At 42.8% G+C, this 19,898-nt stretch overlaps 1 protein-coding gene across 6 annotated transcripts in view; it reads left to right on the top strand.

The window, feature by feature from the left end:
* Nucleotides 1-1,703: 1,703 nt before the first annotated feature.
* NSUN7 (NOP2/Sun RNA methyltransferase family member 7) overlaps nt 1,704-19,898 on the top strand; it is a 27,243-nt gene continuing 9,048 nt past the window's right edge. For 2 of the 6 annotated variants that reach the window (XM_081019963.1, XM_081019958.1), the window contains exons 1-8: nt 1,782-1,982; nt 2,746-2,825; nt 6,989-7,359; nt 10,019-10,077; nt 11,725-11,855; nt 14,262-14,414; nt 16,221-16,404; nt 19,598-19,808. In XM_081019963.1, the coding sequence (XP_080876089.1) occupies nt 7,047-7,359; nt 10,019-10,077; nt 11,725-11,855; nt 14,262-14,414; nt 16,221-16,404; nt 19,598-19,808 (1,051 nt within the window). In that variant the 5' untranslated portion in view covers nt 1,782-1,982; nt 2,746-2,825; nt 6,989-7,046. Of the gene's footprint in view, nt 1,725-1,781; nt 2,082-2,745; nt 2,826-6,988; nt 7,360-10,018; nt 10,078-11,724; nt 11,856-14,261; nt 14,415-16,220; nt 16,405-19,597; nt 19,809-19,898 lie in introns of those variants that run through there. The other 4 variants (XM_081019961.1, XM_081019962.1, XM_081019960.1 and 1 more) reach the window with 4 other exon arrangements.

The raw sequence follows: 19,898 nt of genomic DNA, 5'->3' as shown, positions 1-19,898 counted from the left end.
TAAGCGTCCAGGGGTCCTTTACCTTTCCACCCCCTTTACATGCGACTTTTAGGGTTAAACAAAAGAAATGAAATGTTCATATCTGTTGGTTGTGATAACAGCTCCAGAAGCTCTTCTGGCTTTCAAAATAGAATTCTATACTTTCACAAATGTCATCAAAAACTCAAAATCATCAGACGGGCAAACAATTTACCTCTCCCTTTTCCTTTTAACGCACTACCTTGCTGGTGGTATTTGCCTTCACGTAAATTCTGCCCAGCATTCAGACATCTTTGTGCGGTTAGCACTTGCAATGGGAGTTTTTACTGTGCAGTTGCTTAAATGCGGTGATGAAAAAAGGAGACTGTGAAAATGATTGGTATTAGTAATTTGGCATTGTTATAATGAGGCTATTATTGGACTGTAATTGAAAACTAATAAAAATTATCAAAAAAGAAAAGGAGACTGTGAAACCTACGTTGCTGGCACACTTCTTGCGTTGCACGTGCAAAAATTAAATTATGAAGCTTACCGTTCTCTGCTCCAAAAAGTGTTAAAAAAGATCTCTTCAGAGTCGTCACCTTTCTTGCCTCCACCCCAAACATGACTATCGTGACTATGGTTATAAAGAGCATCAAAAAGTGTGCAGAAAAGGGCTGTACTGGAAATGTAAGGAAAAAGAAGGCACATTCTATAATGTGGTGGACATGTAAGGTAGTAAAAGAATTTTGGGAAATGATTTATAATGAGTTGAAAAAAATGTTTAAAATAAGCTTTTTCTTAACCCCCCCCCCAAGCTTTTCTTTTAGGAATTTTAGGTGCTGAAATCCCAAGGGAGCAGAAAAGACTATTTACGTATGCGACCACGGCTGCACGGATATTGCCAGCCCACCAGAGAAGAATGGCAGTTTAAGTTGATAGATTATGCAGAAATGCCAAAAATGACTGGAAGAATCAGAAATCAGGAAGGCCAAAATTTTAATAATGGGGCAAATTTGTAATTTATCTTAAAAACCATTGTAAGCAGTTAAAATTGTTAGTAAGTAAAATAAATAAATAACGGTGATAATAATAATAAATTGTTACTAGGATTGGAAGCACACTTGTAGTTTAATGGTGAATTTTGGATATAATAGAGATGTAAAAGATTTGGATTAGTATAATAAACGATGCAGGAGAAAATGACCAACAATAGGACCCACAAAGGGGAGGAGCGAAGTCCAGGTGATTCCTTGGACTCTTGTTTTTTATTCAATATATACCGCCCTATAGCCGGAGATCTCAGGGCGGTTCACAAAAAAGATCACGAGACATAAATCAAAATAAAAACAGTAATCCAATAACGCCCCCTCCCATTTTTTATGTTGTATGTTGGATATGTGATTGTAAAAGTGTGATTTGCAAAGCCAAATGAATAATTAAAAAATAAATAAAAGTAAAATAAAATAAGACGGGCGAAAGGAAGCAGCAGCGTAGAGCTACGCTGAAAGCCTCGGCCTCCGCCCGCCCTCAGAGAGAGAACCCGGAGGGGGGGGGAAAGAACATCGCCGGGCGGTACCAAAGCGTCGGTCCACGCAGGGAGGGAGCGAGGACAATGCGACGCCAAGCGCGCGTGAGGACACGGAGGAGGGACGCAAAGAAAGAGGGGGGGAAAGAGCGAAGGGAGTTTCAACGCACGGGGAAATGATGGGAACCAAAGCCCGACCGCGGCCCGCGCGCGCCTACTCGCGCACACCCGCCCGCGGGTGAGCGAATGGCCGAGTCCAGATTTGAACGCAACGGCTTTGGCTCGCGGCGGTGGCGGGTGCGGCACGTGGGCGGGGCGAGGCGACGCCCTAGCCCCTCCCCTCCTGGAGGGGGAGATTGGGAGGCGGCGTCTGGCGCGAGAGGAGCAGCGTCGGGCGCGTCGCTGGTCAAGCAGGATCAATCCCCCCCACCCCCCGTCGGCCAGGGGTGGAGATGCGCGAGGCCGCCCGGGAGAGTCGCGCGGCGGCGGCGGGCGGGTGAGGAGGACCGAGGGAAGAAGCGGTAGAGAGCGAGCCGGCTTTCCCGCCCAGGAGCATCCCTGAAGGGCGTCGAGGGCTGCGCTGGTCCGTCGCGGGGTGAGGGGGGACGGGAAGGACTCGGGGCCAAAACCGCCTCACTGCTGAGGCGAACCGTCGCGCTTTTCTCCTCAGACCCCCTTCACAGCTTTTAAACGCGGGAGTTGGTAGGGCGGTAGGAATTCAACAGGTGCAGCACCGGTGCGCGCCACGTGTCCGGATTTTCCCGGACTTCAGGGAGGTATCGACGCGTCCCTCAATTGAAAATCCTAGTTTGTAAAAAAGAAAAAAGAAAAGAAAAGAAGATTGACAGCTTTGGGGTTTGTTTTGTCTTGGACCCTCAACAAGTCCAACAAAACTGGATTTTTCGATGGACTTGTCAAGGGTCCAGGACAAAACCACCCCCAAACTGTCAACCTTTTTTTTTTTTTTTACAAACCCCAAAGTTGTCAATTATTTTTTCTTTTTACAAAAAAAGGACTTTCGATTGAAGGGGATCCTGAAGTCCTGGGAAATCTGGACACAGCATCCCTGCTGTTGCAATATAGATATATATATATATATATATATATAAGCTTGATAGCTTTGGGATTGGTTTTACTCTTTTGAAAGATGGCAACCTTAAAACGCAGTAGCTGCAGGACGGCAGAAATTTGACAGGTGCAGTATTCTCCCTCATCGATGAGGGAAAGCTTCCTTAATCCTGCCTTTCTCTTTCTCTCAGCTGATCAGAAGAGTACAGAGGTCTCACCAAGGAAAGCACCGCCACGAAAATAAAGCACTCCAGTCATTTCTTAACAGTGGGTATGTACATTTCCTTGTTGTCCTTCGGTCTCGTCGGTTTCCAAGCGATGGAAGAGTTTTGGGATTGGCAACGACGAATATCCCTTAGTTATTAAGGCGTAATGCTTTCTGTGTGCAGAGAAACGAGCGATGGGAAGAAATTCACATGGAAGAAACTTGAAAGCTATTCTGCTAGGATGCGTAATCCATGTGGATTTTGGGGGTGAAATAATCTGAAAGAGTGGTGGGCAGGATCTAAGTTTCTAATTGCCAGTTTTTGTGCGTGTTGATGTAATACCTTGGATGTTCTTTCTTGGGTGTCTCAGAAAGGCAGCTCACCTGACATTACCACCTTTTTCATTGCGGTAGACTGCATGTAATTTCTGTGGACATGCAAAGTGTAAGGAAGGTTTCTTTAAAAATAGGAAACATATTGTTTAGTACTGTACTGGGAATGGTCCCACTAAGCAACTACCGTATTTTTTGCACCATAACACTCACTTTTTTCCTCCTAGAAAGTAAGGGGAAATGTCTGTGCGTGTTATGGAGCGAATGCGGTAAATAGGTTTTGGAATATTAGAAATTCTTTCAAGGGCCACTTCACAAATGATTATATCTCTATGGATAGCACTTCAGTTTATGCTTGCTATGTTTGACCAGGTATATAATGTTCTACAATTACCTTATTTTTGAACAGATTTGTTTACTTCTTTACTTGATGCTGTGGCTGCTGTTTATATTAAACGGTCATTACGCTTTCCTAGTTGATGAGGAAATGGTTCTTGTAATGCTGTGCTTGTCATCAACAACATAAACTTATACGAATCGGGGGACAGCATATGCAAAGTGCGACAGCTGAATTTACTTAAAATAGAAAATGGCCTTGGGTCACATCTCAGTCACCTCCCCCCAAATAATAAATCTTAGTCCTTTATGTGAGCAGAGCTATGGTTGCTCAAATACTGGCTCACACTGACATAGCTATACTACAGCATCATCTTGTGTGGACATATCTCCTGTCTTAGCAGCCTCTTGGTTACAATCCTGTGATAGCAACCTACAAGCACAGTACTTAAACAGGGATTTTAAAAGCATATCCATTTCTCCTCCCTCTGCCAAAGACATGTCTGCTGCTACTATACAGAGTGTTCACCAGTGTTTCTAGTATGAAAACAATAACGCTCTTCTGCATTAGTGCTGTCAGAGTACTAGTCCTGAAGATTTTATCCAGGTATATGTTGGTTTCCAAATGTCCTGGAATGTGACTAATCAATAAACCATGCATGCCCACAGGAAGAAAGCACACAGATGTGGTGTTGTGGTCCACACTTTATGTGTGAATTATAATCTCATACCACTGTGCTGTTCTAAAACTTGCTTTAAAAAAGCCTTGCTTAGACATACTCTTTGCTGGCCACAAGGCTTTTAGGGATGGCTATTGTTATATTATAACTCTTTCCTGGCTTTCTACCTCAATCTGTATGCAGCATAATGGCAACAGATCACAAAATACAAACCTGTGTTGCATTGCCTCCAGTCATGCCACCGTTACCGCCTTTGGCTCTGCAAAATGACTTTATTGTACATGATTATATTTTTGCAGTAACTAGGGTTAGGTCATATTACAAGCTGCAGCATTTCAGTGGCTTGGTATTTTTTGTTCTGGAGCCAGCATAGGTAGTTGCTGGTCCTGTGGTTCCTAGGATCAGGTTGCCAAAGAGGTTCTTCTTGGCCTCCATTTTACTAAAGGTTTCCAGTCAAAACATTTTGATTGTGCATACATATATCTGTCACCAGGCTCAGTTAGTTGATCAGAGCTGAGTGGTAGCAAGCTGCTTTCGTTTTACACCTGCTGATTTGACATATGTACCTGCCAGGGATAGCTAGTGTGGTGCCCTCCCATCATCATAAATCCGGCTGGGACTGATGGGAGTTGGAGTCCAACAACATCTGGTGATGGGGGTCCAATTGGCAGCACCACAGTGTTTCTCAAGTGTTTTGTACTTAACTTGCTTATCTAAACTTTCTTTATGAAAACTTTCCTTGTACTTGAAGACCTGTGGAGCAGAGCAAGGTGTGTCCGCCCATTCTCATTTTGTTCTTGTGTGCAGCTTAAATTCAACCAAATACAGCCCTGGTCTGGGGTGGGGGGATTCTGTGATTAACTTCTAGTGTGTGTCCCATCTTTCTGCAGGTGCATTGTATCCTTGGTTGTTTCAGTTTGAGGATCTAGGTCTAGGACTCGGTATTGGAAGGTGGTACAGGATCAATATAGGGATTTTCCTAGAAAATATATGTAGAACTAGGCGATATCTGGTTTTCAACATCGCGATATATCACCCGCTAAATATCATGATGATGATGATGATGATGATAATAATAATAATAATTTATTATTTGTACCCCACCCATCTGGCTGGGTTTCCCCAGCCACTCTGGGCGGCTTCCACAGAAACCAAAAATACACTAAAATCACACATTAAAAACTTCCCTGAACAGGGCTGCCTTAAGATGTCTTCTGAATGTCAGGTAGTTGTTGATCGCTTTGACATCTGATGGGAGGACGTTTCACAGGGCGGGCGCCACTACCGAGAAGGCCCTCTGCCTGGTTCCCTGTAGCCTTGCTTCTCGCAATGAGGGAACCGCCAGAAGGCCCTCGGCGCTGGACCTCAGGGTACGGGCAGAACAATGGGGGTGGAGACGCTCCTTCAGGTATACTGGGCCAAGGCCGTTTAGGGCTTTAAAGGTCAGCACCAATACTTTGAATTGTGCTTGGAAATGTACTGGGAGCCAATGTAGGTCTTTTAAGACCGGTGTTATGTGGTCTCGGTGGCCGCTCCCAGTCACCAGTCTAGCTGCCGCGTTCTGGATTAGTTGTAGTTTCCGGGTCACCTTCAAAGGTAGCCCCACGTAGAGCGCATTGCAGTAGTCCAAGCGGGAGATAACCAGAGCATGCACCACTCTGGTGAGGCAGTCCGTGAGGCAGATAGGGTCTCAGCCTGCGTACCAGATGGAGCTGGTAAACAGCTGCCCTGGACACAGATTTGACCTGTGCCTCCATGGACAGCTGTGAGTCCAAAATGACTCCCAGGCTGCGCACCTGGTCCTTCAGGGGCACAGTTACCCCATTCAGGACCAGGGAATCCTCCACACCTGCCCGCCTCCTGTCCCCCAAGAACAGTACTTCTGTCTTGTCAGGATTCAACCTCAATCTGTTAGCCGCCATCCAACCTCCAACCGCCTCCAGGCACTCACATAGGACCTTCACTGCCTTCACTGGCTCTGATTTGAAAGAGAGGTAGAGCTGGGTATCATCCGCATACTGATGAACACCCAGCCCAAACCCCCTGATGATCTCTCCCAGCGGCTGCATATAGATGTTGAAAAGCATGGGGGAGAGGATAGAACCCTGAGGCACCCCACAAGTGAGAGCCCAGGGGTCTGAACACTCACCCCCCCCCCCACTTTCTGAACACGGCCCAGGAGAAAGGAGCGGAACAACTGTATAACAGTGCTCCCAGCCCCTCAAGACGGTCCAGAAGGATGTTATGGTCGATGGTATCAAATGCCGCTGAGAGATCCAGCAGAACTAGGAAACAGCTCTCACCTTTGTCCCTAGCCCGCCGGAGATCATCAACCAGTGTGACCAAGGCAGTTTCAGTCCCATGATAAGGCCTGAATGATATCTTTATATATCCCAATATGTATCTGGGGTGGTGGTGGGCCTTGCTGGGCCTCGCCGCGGGGCCAGAGGGTCCTGCCATACCTCTCTGCAGTGGCAGAGGGTGTACCACACTTCTCAGTAGTGGCGCCCACCCTGTGGAACTCCCTCCCATCAGATCTCAAGGAAAAAAACAACTGACTTTTTTAGAAGACATCTGAAGGCAGCCCTGTTTAGGGAAATTTATCACATTATTATTATTATTATTATTATTATTATTCTGTTGGGAGCCACCCAGAGTGGCTGAGGAAACCCAGCCAGATGGGCAGGGTATAAATAATAATAATAATAATAATAATAATAATAATAAATAATATTTGTTCCTGCTAGTGATGTCTACTGTGTTAGCCACCTAGACAAAATGATTAGATGATTATCTTTTCAAAGAAGAATACAAAAAAAAGTCAACAACATGCTTGTCAACGGATTTGTTGCAATTAATATACAACTCATATTTCCACAGGGATCTTCGGAGTCTTACTTGCTACCCTTCTATATACTGATACATCAGTACCGAAACAATGCCGGTTCTCAGAAGTAGCTTGGGGCATTCAAATGTTTATATTGCAAGTGACTCTTCAAGTCTCCACGAGATGAATTTTTCAAACGGAGAAGTAATTTCTGAAAAAAGCTCAACAAGCCTGTTTGAGAAAAATGGCTATCAGGACTCCATTTACCTAAACGCTGCCAACATCTTTCAGGGCATTCATAATGAAAAGCCTCAAGATAAAATATTGGTAAAATATGGACATGGGCCACTACCTTCTCTTCCTGATTTCAAAGATGAACAATTCCAGCGTTTGTCCTATGAACTGGCTTTTAGTGCTCTAAAATGTAAGTAGAAAGCCTGTCCTAATTTTTCTACTTTCCACCCCAACCATTAAACTAAAATGTGTACATAATTCACCTTTGTGTTTAGAACTATGTAATTTGTAGCTAATCTAGTTGGCATAGAGAGCAGAGTCTCATTTCTGTCTCTCTTTCAACCACACAATGGTGTTTCATTTCTCTTTTGCAAATCTTGAATATTTAGGGCTTGAATGAGTTTATTTTAATCAAGAATATGTGCCAATGATCAGTTTGCAACAACTATGACTGCGTGCTTGGCAGATTTTTCTCTGCCTTTCTGCCCAAGGCTTAAAAAGAAAAAAAGCAGGTTATATATGCTTCCAAGGGATGAAGGACAGCCTGCTCCTGAGAGACCACTGCTTTCTAGGGGAGAATCAACTACTTCACATTACATGTGTCTTGTGTCTCTATTCCTTTCCTTCCTTAGAGGGCTAATAGCTTTAAGTAGAAAAAAGAGGAAAAAAAGACAGGATGTGTGCATGTTTGGCTCGGGCTTTCTGGAGCAGTACATTTAGCCTGAGCAATGCTCAGCTAACAAAACATACAGCTTAGGTGATACGCTATTTCGGTTTTTACTTGGATGTAACCACTGGGTGATCTGGGGTGGTGGTGGTGGTTATTTGTAAGCTTGGCATAATCTGCATTTCCCTTTCCTCCATACATCTGTATCTTCCTCTATCTCATCTATATGTTACATTCCACATTGCTTTGGATCATCTTCAGCACATATATGTATCCTTTTTTATTTTGTCTGTCTGCTGAGAAGTGGCTGGCCTTCACCTTTGACAGACTGTTTGAGTGACTGCTCTAGTGCTGTTTCCCACAAATTAATTATAGTCCAGCCCTATGGTCTAGGGTTGGTTTTACTGTCAAACCCAACCCTAGTCCAATTCTGAAACATTCCTTGATCTTTGAAAAAGAGCTCCCTACTCTGCCCATCTGCCAAATTTTAATTTTGTAGCAGGGACATCACACAACATGTGGGGAAATAATCAGAACCACGTATACATGGTTTTAAAAAGACTTTTAAAGAAGTCTTTAAAAAGTCCATGGTTATTCTTCTTAAGAAAACTGGTGTATGCTTTGCATAACTTAATTTATTATGAACCAGCCCTAGTAGATCCATTGATTGGAGAACTTTCTGGTTTTCTGCATGCATTTATGAAACAAGAGCACACGCAGACACACACCAAGTCTCTGACAAAAGTGACATTTAGCTAATAAACAGGCATATGTAGGCAGTCACCAAAATATATTTCTTTCCCTCAAAAGTCAGTTCTTTTTATCTTTAAGAGGGACAAGCTGTGGTGGAAAGTGCACAGTATTCAGACATTGAGATGCCAATAGGAAATTAAGGAGGGTGAGGGAGGTTACCTTGCCAACTTGCTGAACTGAGATAAGCATGTCTGAATTGGTATGCAGAAGTGGAGGGAAAGCTATTGGCGTCCATGGCAACAACCTAAAATATGGTGACATCAGCTTTTATCGCTCATGCAGGGAGGAGAAACTATTTCTGCCCAGCATTAATAATCCACATTCCTAGTTGAAATTGAATATAATGTGGTGCTTAAACAGAGGAAAATCCTAGGCAAAGCGTAATCACAAATACTTCCATGAATCTAAAAATTAAACTTAGTAAGTGCTGTGCTTCTGTGTTCTTGAAACTATAACAGTCAACAAGACAGCAATAGTCCATTAAAAGTACCATGGATGGGAACAAGGCCAGGTATCCGGTTGTTAAACACTGGGGGCGGGGGGGGGAGGTGCCTTGTGATTTTCCTTCTACCTTTCCATGGACACAAGCTTTCTTTTGAACAAGATGTTATGTACTGTGCTATTAATAAGGAATGTGTTCCAACAACATTTGTGTGCACTCCTGCTCTTGTGTTTTGCAGTTCTTGACTTTTAAGAACCTGTGTACACAATTAGAGAGATTTCCCCCCCTCTCTCTTACATGTCCACTTCAGCCAATAGATTGTATTTCATTATGGGGATAAAAGTTTGTGTGTACCTTGTGTGTGTATTTTTTAAAGGCAGGTACTATAAATTACATTGAAGTTGGCTCATTTTGAAACTGACCATAGCTGGTGTAAATGAAGAATCCTATGGGAATACATGGCTAACTAAAGCCAAAAGCCTTCCTTTGCAGGAGGAGGAAGGGGTAGAGGAGAAATCTAGTTCTAGATTTATGCCTTATGCACTTTGCACTAAACCATGGTGTTACTCAGGGACAGCATCATGACCAGAGACAGCAACTGAGAGGGGGCTGCTTCCTGAGCCCAAGGGGAAAAACTGCAGCTAGAGAAGTGATCACAGCCTGCTAATGTAACTAAATCAACCTATGAGTAAAGTTGGGAAATGGCTTGCCATTCTTTCTGTGGAACCATAGTTTCGGTGGGACGAGTTCTGAGTGGCACATTGTTTAGTGAGATGTGCAAATATTGCCACTTATGGTCTTGTACATCTTGTGACATTAAACACATGATTTATACTCATGGAATACTAAATTTTATTCACACTTATTCACACATATTTTCAGAATTCACCTTAGAAATGTTTAAATGTTACTGATTGCTACAATTTTTTTAAAAAGCAAATGCTGTAATAATTTGAAGATCGCTTCTACCATCTTTTTTGTCTGTAGATCAAGATGTTCTTGAAACTATATTGCTAGACAGTGGCATTTATCCAATGCAGTCAATAGTGAGTAAATATTTTGTTTTGTGTTTGTTGTACCTTGTTTGCTTAAATTACCCTGTGCAGATAACTTACTAATGCACTCACTTTACACATCACTAGATGAGTAACTAATTTAAAAAGGAAATAATCCATGTTCTTTGTGTGCAGATGAATATAAAGCTTTAAGGACTGGCTTGTGTTCAAAGAAAAATGGACTTGCGTGTCTAATTCTTGAGTTTCAGAATCCCCCCCCCCCCATACACACACAAACACACAACATACCTGTGACACATGTATTCATAAACATATATGGCAGAAGCCTGCCGATTTGATCACTGATAATTAGGTTTCCCTGAGCTATATAGGGTTGCCATATTTGAGAAAGTAAAATTCCCGACACCCGCAAAGTTGTTGGGCTATTTTTGGGAACAAACCCAAATTCTTGAGCTTTTTTTTTGGGGGGGGGGCAAGCTTTTGGAGCTCTTTCTGCTGCTTTCCCCCCTGTGTTGCCATACATCCAGGTTTTCTCTGACATTTTGGCAATTTGGCAAAATTTCCCCTTGACGCCATTTTTATACCTGAAAACCAGGACATGTCAGGAACTTTCCTGACATATGGCAAGCCTAGAGCTATACAACATGAAAAAAGAAACAACACATATTTATTTTAAGCAAATAAAATGCTATCAGTTCACACTTTCAATGTAACTTTAGAAAAATTGGTAGTGGTGGACAGGAAAAAGCCAATAAAAATGAGGAAAGTGCACAGCAATTTATTTTGAGTAAACAAAGAAAATGATACCCCACACTCAGGTTTGTTTTGCTATTGGAAGGCTAGCATTGCAGTTGATTGTATTCAAGAGATCTGAAGATCATAGCTGCTCCACATGTGCCCTGGGGTTGTAAACTGCATTTTAAAAAGCTTTCTTAAATTCTGCGATTACTGGACTGCTGGCTTCACTGTGCGTGTGTACTATAAATAAAAAATTAAAAATCATGGCCTACTGGGAACTAGTGGTTCTAAAACTGAAGAGAGCCTTCTGGTTTATTTTAACAATTAGAAGTATTTCAAAAGGTTCAGAAAAATAGTTTTCATTTTTTTATTAGTCCCCCATTTTTATTAGTCCCCATTTTTAAAAGTCAGCATCTGAACAGTTGTGTTTTTTGCACTATAATATGTATAAAGGTAAAGAACCCCTGGACGGTTGAGTCCAGTCAAAGGCGACTATAGGGTGCGGTGCTCATTTCGCTTCAGGCTGAGGGAGCTGGCGTTTGTCTACAGACAGCTTTTCTGGGTCATGTGATCAGCATGACTAAACTGCTTCTGGTGCAACAGGACACCATGACAGAAGTCAGAGTGCACGGAAATGCCGTTTACCTTCCTGCTGCAGTAGTACCTATATCTACTTGCACTGGTGTGCTTTCAAACTGCTAGGTTGGCAGGCGCTGGGACAGCAATGGGAGCTCACCCCATTGTGCGAATTCAAACTGCCGACCTTCCGATTGGCATGCCCAAGAGGCTCAGTGTTTTAGACCACAACACCACCCATGTCACTATAATATGTAGGAACCTCTTCTGTCTGTTTGGAGGGTTGTGCTGCAGATTTAGCATTTGGGTATTCTTTTTTGTTGCTTTCCTATCTTGCCACATGGAGATTCTCTCTTTTTGCAGTCAGACCAATTGACCAGTCTAGTTGTTGTGATGCTGTATGATCTCCAAGATCGAAAATTTGAAGCTCGCGAAAACATTGATGATGAAGAACAAATAGCAGAAGTCCAGGAAGTTGAGCGTTATCTTTGCAGGTATATGTACAAGAAAGTAGACGGATTCTCATCTGATAGCAAGTACTGAACAATTTTCGGATGTGAAATCTCATGTCGGGCTTCACAATCAGTTAGACTGATTGATTTCAGGTTGATTAGAATAATATAATGCTTCCCCCCAGTATTTTTCTGTCCCAAACTTCCCCCATTCAGGGGTGGGGTGCTGCTGATTCCCTGACTTCCAAACACATTGTGTCTCTGGCGCTTACCAGAGTGGTGTGGGGCAAGGTGTGGGAAGTTCAGTGCTGTGTGGTGGAGCCAATCTACCAATCTGGACCTTATGTTCCTGTGCAACACCAAATTCCCTGTGCTCCCACTTCTCCCTTCAGCATTTGGAAGAGGGGAGAGCAGAGGGGCCCTGCCTCCAACTGGTGCTGCTCCCTCCATGGGATATTAACTCTGTTCTGAACTCTGTTTCTTTCAATCTCATATTATCTTGGGAAAGTAAGTCAACACCCTGTTCACTTCTATATAGAAGAGAAAAATGCTTCCACAAGAATACAGAGGATAGACTTCCTTGGTGTTGCTACCAATTGTTTCCAGCCTTCCCCCAATGGCCTTTTCAGGAGATTAGGAAGACTGCTGGGAGCAGGAAAAACTGCAAAGAGAGAGAGGCTCAGTTATAGCTCTGGGGCTTTTTAATTCAGAAAAAAAATGAGTAAGGGGGAGGATATGGTAGAGCTGCATAAAATTATGTCTTGTGTGAACAAAGTGGACAGAGGTTTATCTCTCATATTGCTAGAGCTAGGGGGTCATCCATAAAAGCTGAATGGGGGGAAGTTTGGGACAGAAAAAATGAACTTCATTCAGGACGTATCTAAACCATGGAATCCAACTATGTAGACAGCTTTAAAAGGGGATTGGACAAATTCATGGAGGATAATGGCTTCTAGTCATGATGGCTGAAAACCAGTTTGGGGACCTTACAAGTGACATTGCGCTTATGTCCTTGTGGTCTTCTAGGAGGTAGCTAACTGGGTACTTTTGAGACAATATGCTGGACAATAGAGGTCTTTTGATGTGATCCAGCAGGGCTGCTCTAATGTTTAACTTGTCTCTGGTTTGTTTGCATCTATGATCCTTACCAGGCTTACTAAAACCTAGTTTCATTTGGAACCAACAATCTGGGATCGAAAATCACAGCTTAACATTGGGTTGTGAATCTTGGCCTGAATTAACTCTGGCTTGTTGCAGCATGCAGGCTTCGTATCGTGGTTTCTTTTGTTGCTGCTAGCCTAGAAACAGAGCTGCAGGGGAAGAATGACTCAACACGACTCATATGCCGAGATTCTCACTGGCACTTTCCCTTCCTTTTCATTCTGCCTGGCGACAGGCTCCTTTCCCTTCCCACCTGCTTCTGACAAGCTGTTCTTCAGTAGCCTAGATGAGGCTTTGGGGTGGGACGTTGATGGGCCATTAAAGGGACCATGGGCAGTTTTTACCATACTGAACTAGGGGTTAAAAGAACTCATACTAAGTGGTTTAAATTATTGAGTGTGTTATTATCAAGAAGCATGTATCACCCTCCTTCAACCCACTGGACATTTAGAAAAACAGCATTTTTAGCTTGGCAAACTATATCAACAGATGCAGTCGTACAGCTGGATCTAAAAGCTACCAACACCCATTTCTTCAGCAACCCATCCAGCCCCTTTCTTGTTCAGTGGACCAAAGTAATTACTGACATTTCTTCTGTTTGCTTACCATATGAACTTTTGTTCAAGAGGATTGGGAGCAAAGGGTCAACAAAGAGGGCTATCAAATCTTCCTGGTGAGTGTCTAGGAATGGGGGAAGGCTTTGCAGCTTTGCACAGAGATGTGTCTAATGATCTCTAGAGGGAAGAGCATCTGCTGCTGGCCAGTTGTAAGAGAGCTGGGGACTTGAGTGACAACTTACCCTTTGTTGAGCAAAGCAAAAGGCTTTGGAGTATTTGCAGAGGAGATGTCATGGGGTGTGGGTGGGGACAATTGATAAAGAATGAAACTAATCATGCTCTGAACATCTGATCCAGGTCCTGGCTTGCTAAACTAGGGAATAGAGGGAAGAGTGGTGAGAAAACTGGCTCTCCAGATGTTGGTCTTCGAGCCCCAGTGGCATAGTCAGTGTTGTTGGGAATAATAGAAAAACAAGATCTGGAGGGTTATGTTCCCCACTTCTGGCTTAGTAAACGTGGAGCAGATCAGTCCATTATAGCACAACCTGAATCTGTTCTGATGATTTCTCTAGCTGTAAATGCCCTGGGGACAGAGGAGTTGGCCATAATTTTCTCTTATGTATTTCAATACCAGTATTGATTGTTGCAAGGAAACAGGATTTTGCAAGATTAAATAATCACGAATTAAGCTTATAACAAGATTTATCCATATCCTTCTTTTAATCTATAGCTTTAAGACAAAACTGGCCGCTGCATTAGCAAGATGTCGAATCAAACACGATGCTCTTTCTCTAGAACACATTCTGCCAGAAACAATAAGGAAACAAGAACAAAGGGCTTCCACACTACCCTTGTATGTGTGGATCAATTCACTTAAAATAAGGTGAGGTTGAAAGCTTGCTAGTGTAGCATGTCTGTTTTAAATATTTGCTTCTTCCATAATTATATCACATGCTCATAGATAATATAAGCATATTCTCCATGTGAAAATGTGCTGGTGGCAAGTAAATTAAATGGTTTTCTTGAAAGCTCCATAACATTGTCCTAGTACTCTAAACTTAGTGGTGAATGTGAGTGGAATGTTCTTTTGTTGGTAGTCTGTACCTGCCTATTTTAACTACCAAAACACACTGTTGTGTATGCCATTGCACCCTTTATGTTGAATCTGCTGATTCCCTTGCTTACAGCAGCAGCAACTGCAACTTACAAATGTTGTTCCTGCCAATTCTTGCCAGCTCCGGCTTTCACCTAGAGACTTTAGAACCATATTTCTACATCTGGATGCCCAACAGTGCAACTGCTTCCTTGTATTCCTGTGCGACACATTAAAATCAGTCTTATTTAGACACGAGCAGCAAACAGAAACGGGAGATACAAGCTTTGCCAAACGAGAGTACACATTTTTGTTAGATACCAAAAGCAATGAATGCTCTCCCAAGGGCCTTTCAGACTGTGTCTTCTTAGGTGGCATTAAATCACATACTGGCAATTTCAGGCTGCACAACTAAAGTTGATTTGGCACCCTTGCACAACAAACCCACTTCCCCCCAGAATTTGAGTTTTTACTATAAGGAACACAGAATACTTAATAGAAAGCCAGTGTTGTTCTAAAGGTAAAGGTAAAGGGACCCCTGACCATTAGGTCCAGTTGTGGCCGACTCTGGGGTTGCGGCGCTCATCTCGCTTTATTGGCTGAGGGAGCCGGCGTACAGCTTCCGGGTCATGTGGCCAGCATGACTAAGCCGCTTCTGGCGAACCAGAGCAGCGCACAGAAACGCCATTTACCTTCCCGCTGGAGCGGTACTTATTTATCTACTTGCACTTTGATGTGCTTTCGAACTGCTAGGTTGGCAGGAGCAGGGACCGAACAACGGGAACTCATCTACTTCTTTACAAACTTTGTGTAAAGTGATGAGGATGCCTACTTGATAAAAAGGTCATTTGGAAGTGACCCCAAAGTCTAGCTGTCTGATTCAGCGTCTCGATATTTACCTGCTACTATACATTCAGCATCACTATTTTGGGAGCAACCCCAAGTTGAGTATGTAAGCTTGGAGGGATTAGAGCTGAACTAGGCCATGTGGATCTTTATACTCAGCTTAGCAGTGGCATGTTGCTCTAGGGAAGAGCAGATCTTTCCAGTAAGGGATCTGAGAAAGTTGTTCGGGAAAGGGAACAGCTTCAGACTTTGTTGAACCTGGTACAGGTAGAACCACGGAGAATTATTTCTGTGGGGTGCATATTCAGCATTTTAAGAACTTTGTACAGTGGTACCTCGGGTTACATATGCTTCCGGTTACATACGCTTCAGGTTACAGACTCTGCTAACCCAGAAATATTACCTCGGGTTAAGAACTTTGCTTCAGGATGAGAACAGAAATCGTGCAGCAGCGGCGTAGCGGCAGCAGGAGGCCCCATTAGCTAAAGTGGTTCTTCAGGTTAAGAACAGTTTCAGGTTAAGAACAGACCTCCAGAACGAATTAAGTTCTTAACCCGAGGTACCACTGTATTTGCAAGTCCCAGGGAAGGAAGCTTGTATGTACAGGAAATGTGTAACTATGTGTAGCAGGGTAGTGAGCAACAACAAATTAAATTAATGCTAATATCTGTAGTGTTTCAGATGCAAGTACAAGTGATTTCTTACTTTTATATTAAGCACTTATATTAAACAGTTGTGTTTCTTCAACAGCCTTGAAGATGTTCATAGCACTTTACACAAGGAGGGATTCACTAGAGTGGAATCGGTCTCCAGTTTTGGTGGCTATTCATATTGCCTAGATAAGCACTGTGAAGACGTACTCATTTTTCCTTCTACTCTTAAAGAAAAGCTTCTTACTCTGCAGCTGTTTTCTGATTACAAGCTCTTATTGCAGGTATGTTAACATGAAACTGAAATAAATGTCCTAACTTCATGCTTCATAGTCTTTCTGTGTTGCATGTTTCTATTTCTTTTCAATGTCTTGTTAAAAGAAAAGAGCAATTTAAATAAACTGTGGTGCTATGGCTATGCTTGCAAACTTCTGCAAAATCTGTTTTGACGTGTTGCGTGCGTTTGTTAAAATGCTTATCTTCTTCCACAAAGAACATCACTAATTTGACCACAGCTGTAGTGAAGTTTTTACAGTTGACTCGGAAGACTTGCTTGTCAATAGTCACCAAACTGTTTAGCAAGAAGCTCCAAACTGAAAAAATCTGTTTGTGAAACTTTGCAGTAATATCATTAGCTTGAATTACATTAAATTCTGGGTCTGAAACTATCTCTCTCTACAGTCTTCAGTAGTTTATTGCTAGTTTTTGATTTAACTTCAGTTCACAACCATTGTTTTCTGTTGTCTTGTATTTGCGTGCTGTTATGATTACACAACTTCTGTTCTTGCCTCTCCTTTGTCCTATGACATCATCTCTTTTCAGTCTTTGGATATGGTGCTTTTCATTACAGCCAACCACTGGAGTACCACTTTTATTGCAAGGTGATTTATAGGCACTCGTGCACACACTCCTTGAATTTTCTTCTGGCCCATTGTTCCTCATCTCTGAACATCAAGCCTACTAAGCCCCTTTCACCTGATATGGGTTCTAGGGATATCATGCAACTGACACTGGATGTCCTTAAGGCAAGTTAAGCACATTTACTTCATTGTAAGTAAGTGCTTTAATTTTGAAAGGCCCTCACGTTATGAACTAAATGTGATAACCTTGAATGCTGGAGTAGAAGGACTAGCTATGACGTCCTTGAAACTTGAGCTTCATTGGGGGCAGCTTTACTCTGGACTCGCTATAGTTTTCTTTGTTCAGTGTCAAGTGTAGGGTCTGAGGTGACTAAGAGACATGAGTTACAATCTGGGAAGCTGTGGTTCAGGTCTTTCGATGTTCTCACACAGTTCTATTTTCATATTAATCCATAAATATAATCCTACTCTCTTGTTTCTCCTCTTGCTTTTTATCAGTTTGTTGGCATTCAGGGGGAGGTTTGCCGAATCATTTATGTAGCAAACATGGTGTATATAAAGAAAGGGTAAAGGCTTCCCTCCCTCCTCACATACTGTATCTTTCTATGAAGGAAATCTTTCTAATTTGAAACGTTGAGACTCAGTAGCTGATTCACTTGGCAATTTATAATCTTGTCCCATCCATTCTGCACCTGTCTGTAAATTAGAGCCAATTTCATCCTAATAAACAGAAGAGCCTCTGCATCTTAATGGCTGTGTCGGGGGGTTACCGATAGGCGAAGTGCTTTGGCACCCAGTGTCCTCCTGCCTCCCGGATTCCATGCCGGAGCGAGAGCCCAGGTATCAAGACAATCTGTGGGTGAAGTTCACTCCCCCTGGGCCCTGGGGGGGAGCTTGCAAGGACAATTACCCTCAAAATCATCCTTGTTTTCCTCTTCAAATGACCTCCGCTAATGTGGGAGCTGTACCCATTAAGGCAGGGAGCACCGGAAGTCACCAGCCTGCCTCTGTATTGGCACCATATGCCTTGCAAAAATCGGTGTGATTATCTCTTTTTTTTAAAATAATTTTTATTAACAAACCAATCAAATCACATTAGTTCCAAATGACAAAACTGAATTTTAAATTTTTGTTGGGGGTACCCATACTTCGAGCTCAGAAAGGGTCCAATCCTCTCATATTTCTGCTGCATTGATGTTCACAGTTCTGTCCATTCATCTCTTTGTTGTTTTCCTTTACAAATCATCTTTCAATTTTCTTGTTACCGTATTTTTTTCCTTTCTTTATAACCTCTGAAAGTCTCCACAAGCGAGTTGAAACCAACGTTGTTGTAGTCCTGTGTGGATTTTCACATTAATCCAAAAGTCGTATTCAAACGGCAAACACCATTTCAGCATTTCCATAAAATACAATCTCAGCGTCCGCTCATTAGCTTTCCCAGACCTGTTGCTCCAACATCAATCTTTTCAGGGGGGTTCTGTCTGATCAAACGCAGAGTCAAATATGATAACAAAGCCGTGGCTTCCTCCCCCTCTTGACTGTCAATCCTGCAACAGAGCCTGTCATGGCGATTCTCTTTTAGAATTGTGTCATCTCAAAAGCCTTCCATTTCCTTTCCAGATCTTCCACAAAGCAAAGCCTTTAGTTAATGATTTATTTCCACACAGTTCATTATTCCATCTCACTTGTTATCGGTCATTGCAACGGTTCTTCTTAGGGGGGGGTTGTTAGGTAATCACATAGCGAAAAAAAGAAAAGTTTTCCCCCTCCTTTCCGCCCCATTCCGACATACCGACATCTTTGATGTAGTCTTCTTTGATATAATTTCCTGTTCAGTCCGACCCGTCGCTCAGCTTCACAGAGGTCAATTCAGTTAGCAGTCAATACTCCCTTTCTTCACTCGAAACATGTGCATTTGCTCTTCTCTAATTATTTATCTTGAGCTCCTGCAACCAGGTCGTGATCAGAAGTAGCGTCCGGGAGAGCGAAAAACTCACACAAGGGCTTTCCGTCTAGTGCCCTCACCCCCTCCTTCTTTCAAACTCGGGGGTGATTTATAGGCATCCGCAGACGAGGCAGTGTTTTCCCATTCCCCCCGGGAAAACTCGGGAGGCTAATTACTCCCATATTAGCCTCTTAATTACCTCATGTGAGCCGGAGAGATGGTATTGTTGGCCATCTTCCACTGCGCCCCTAGCAGTGTGATTATCGGTGTGATTGTCATATGGAAGTGTGATTATCATATGGAAGCAACTACATGGATGATCGGTGTGTTTATCATATGGAAGCAACTACATGGATGATCACTTGGAACACGTGTGGAATTTAGCACGTTATGTTTGAAGCCCCTTCTGTTGGGAAATTTTCCCAAACTGCATGCCACACTTTCCATACTACAGGGCTGTATGTAATCACATGGCTGGGCCCATACGTTAACCAGTTGGTTTAGATTACAAGCAGAAACTGAGTAACGGCTGCACATTCGAAATGGCAAATTCAGTTTTCTTGAAATGCCTTTTTACTTGGGTGCTGGCCCTGCAGAAATAAACAAGCTTTGCTGCTTAAATAATTTGTCAATCACCCTTTTCTTAATTGGGCATCTCTGCTTAATTCTTAGGATAAATCCAGGAGTCTTGCCGTCCATTCGGCAAAGGCCTTGCTGAATATGGATGATGACATCTTAATAGCACACATGGGTTCATGGCTCACTGTGGCTCATATGTCGGTGCTGACAAATCAGATGACTTCCAAAGTGTTTGTATGTGGAGTAAAGTCTTTGGCAAAGGAAGCTGAACTGAAGGACTTGTTTGCACAGATGGAGTGTAAAAGTAAGCATGTGTTAGCACTATTCATACCACTTAGAAGCCATTTGACATGGAAGGGTATATACACTAATTAATGATTAAGTAATAAATTCA

Source organism: Podarcis pityusensis (assembly GCF_964106645.2).
Source record: "Podarcis pityusensis genome assembly, chromosome: 9".
In the NCBI taxonomy this organism is placed as follows: domain Eukaryota; kingdom Metazoa; phylum Chordata; class Lepidosauria; order Squamata; family Lacertidae; genus Podarcis; species Podarcis pityusensis.
The sequence above is the reverse complement of the archived record's forward strand: the minus strand, read 5'-3'. Positions and strand labels throughout refer to the sequence as shown.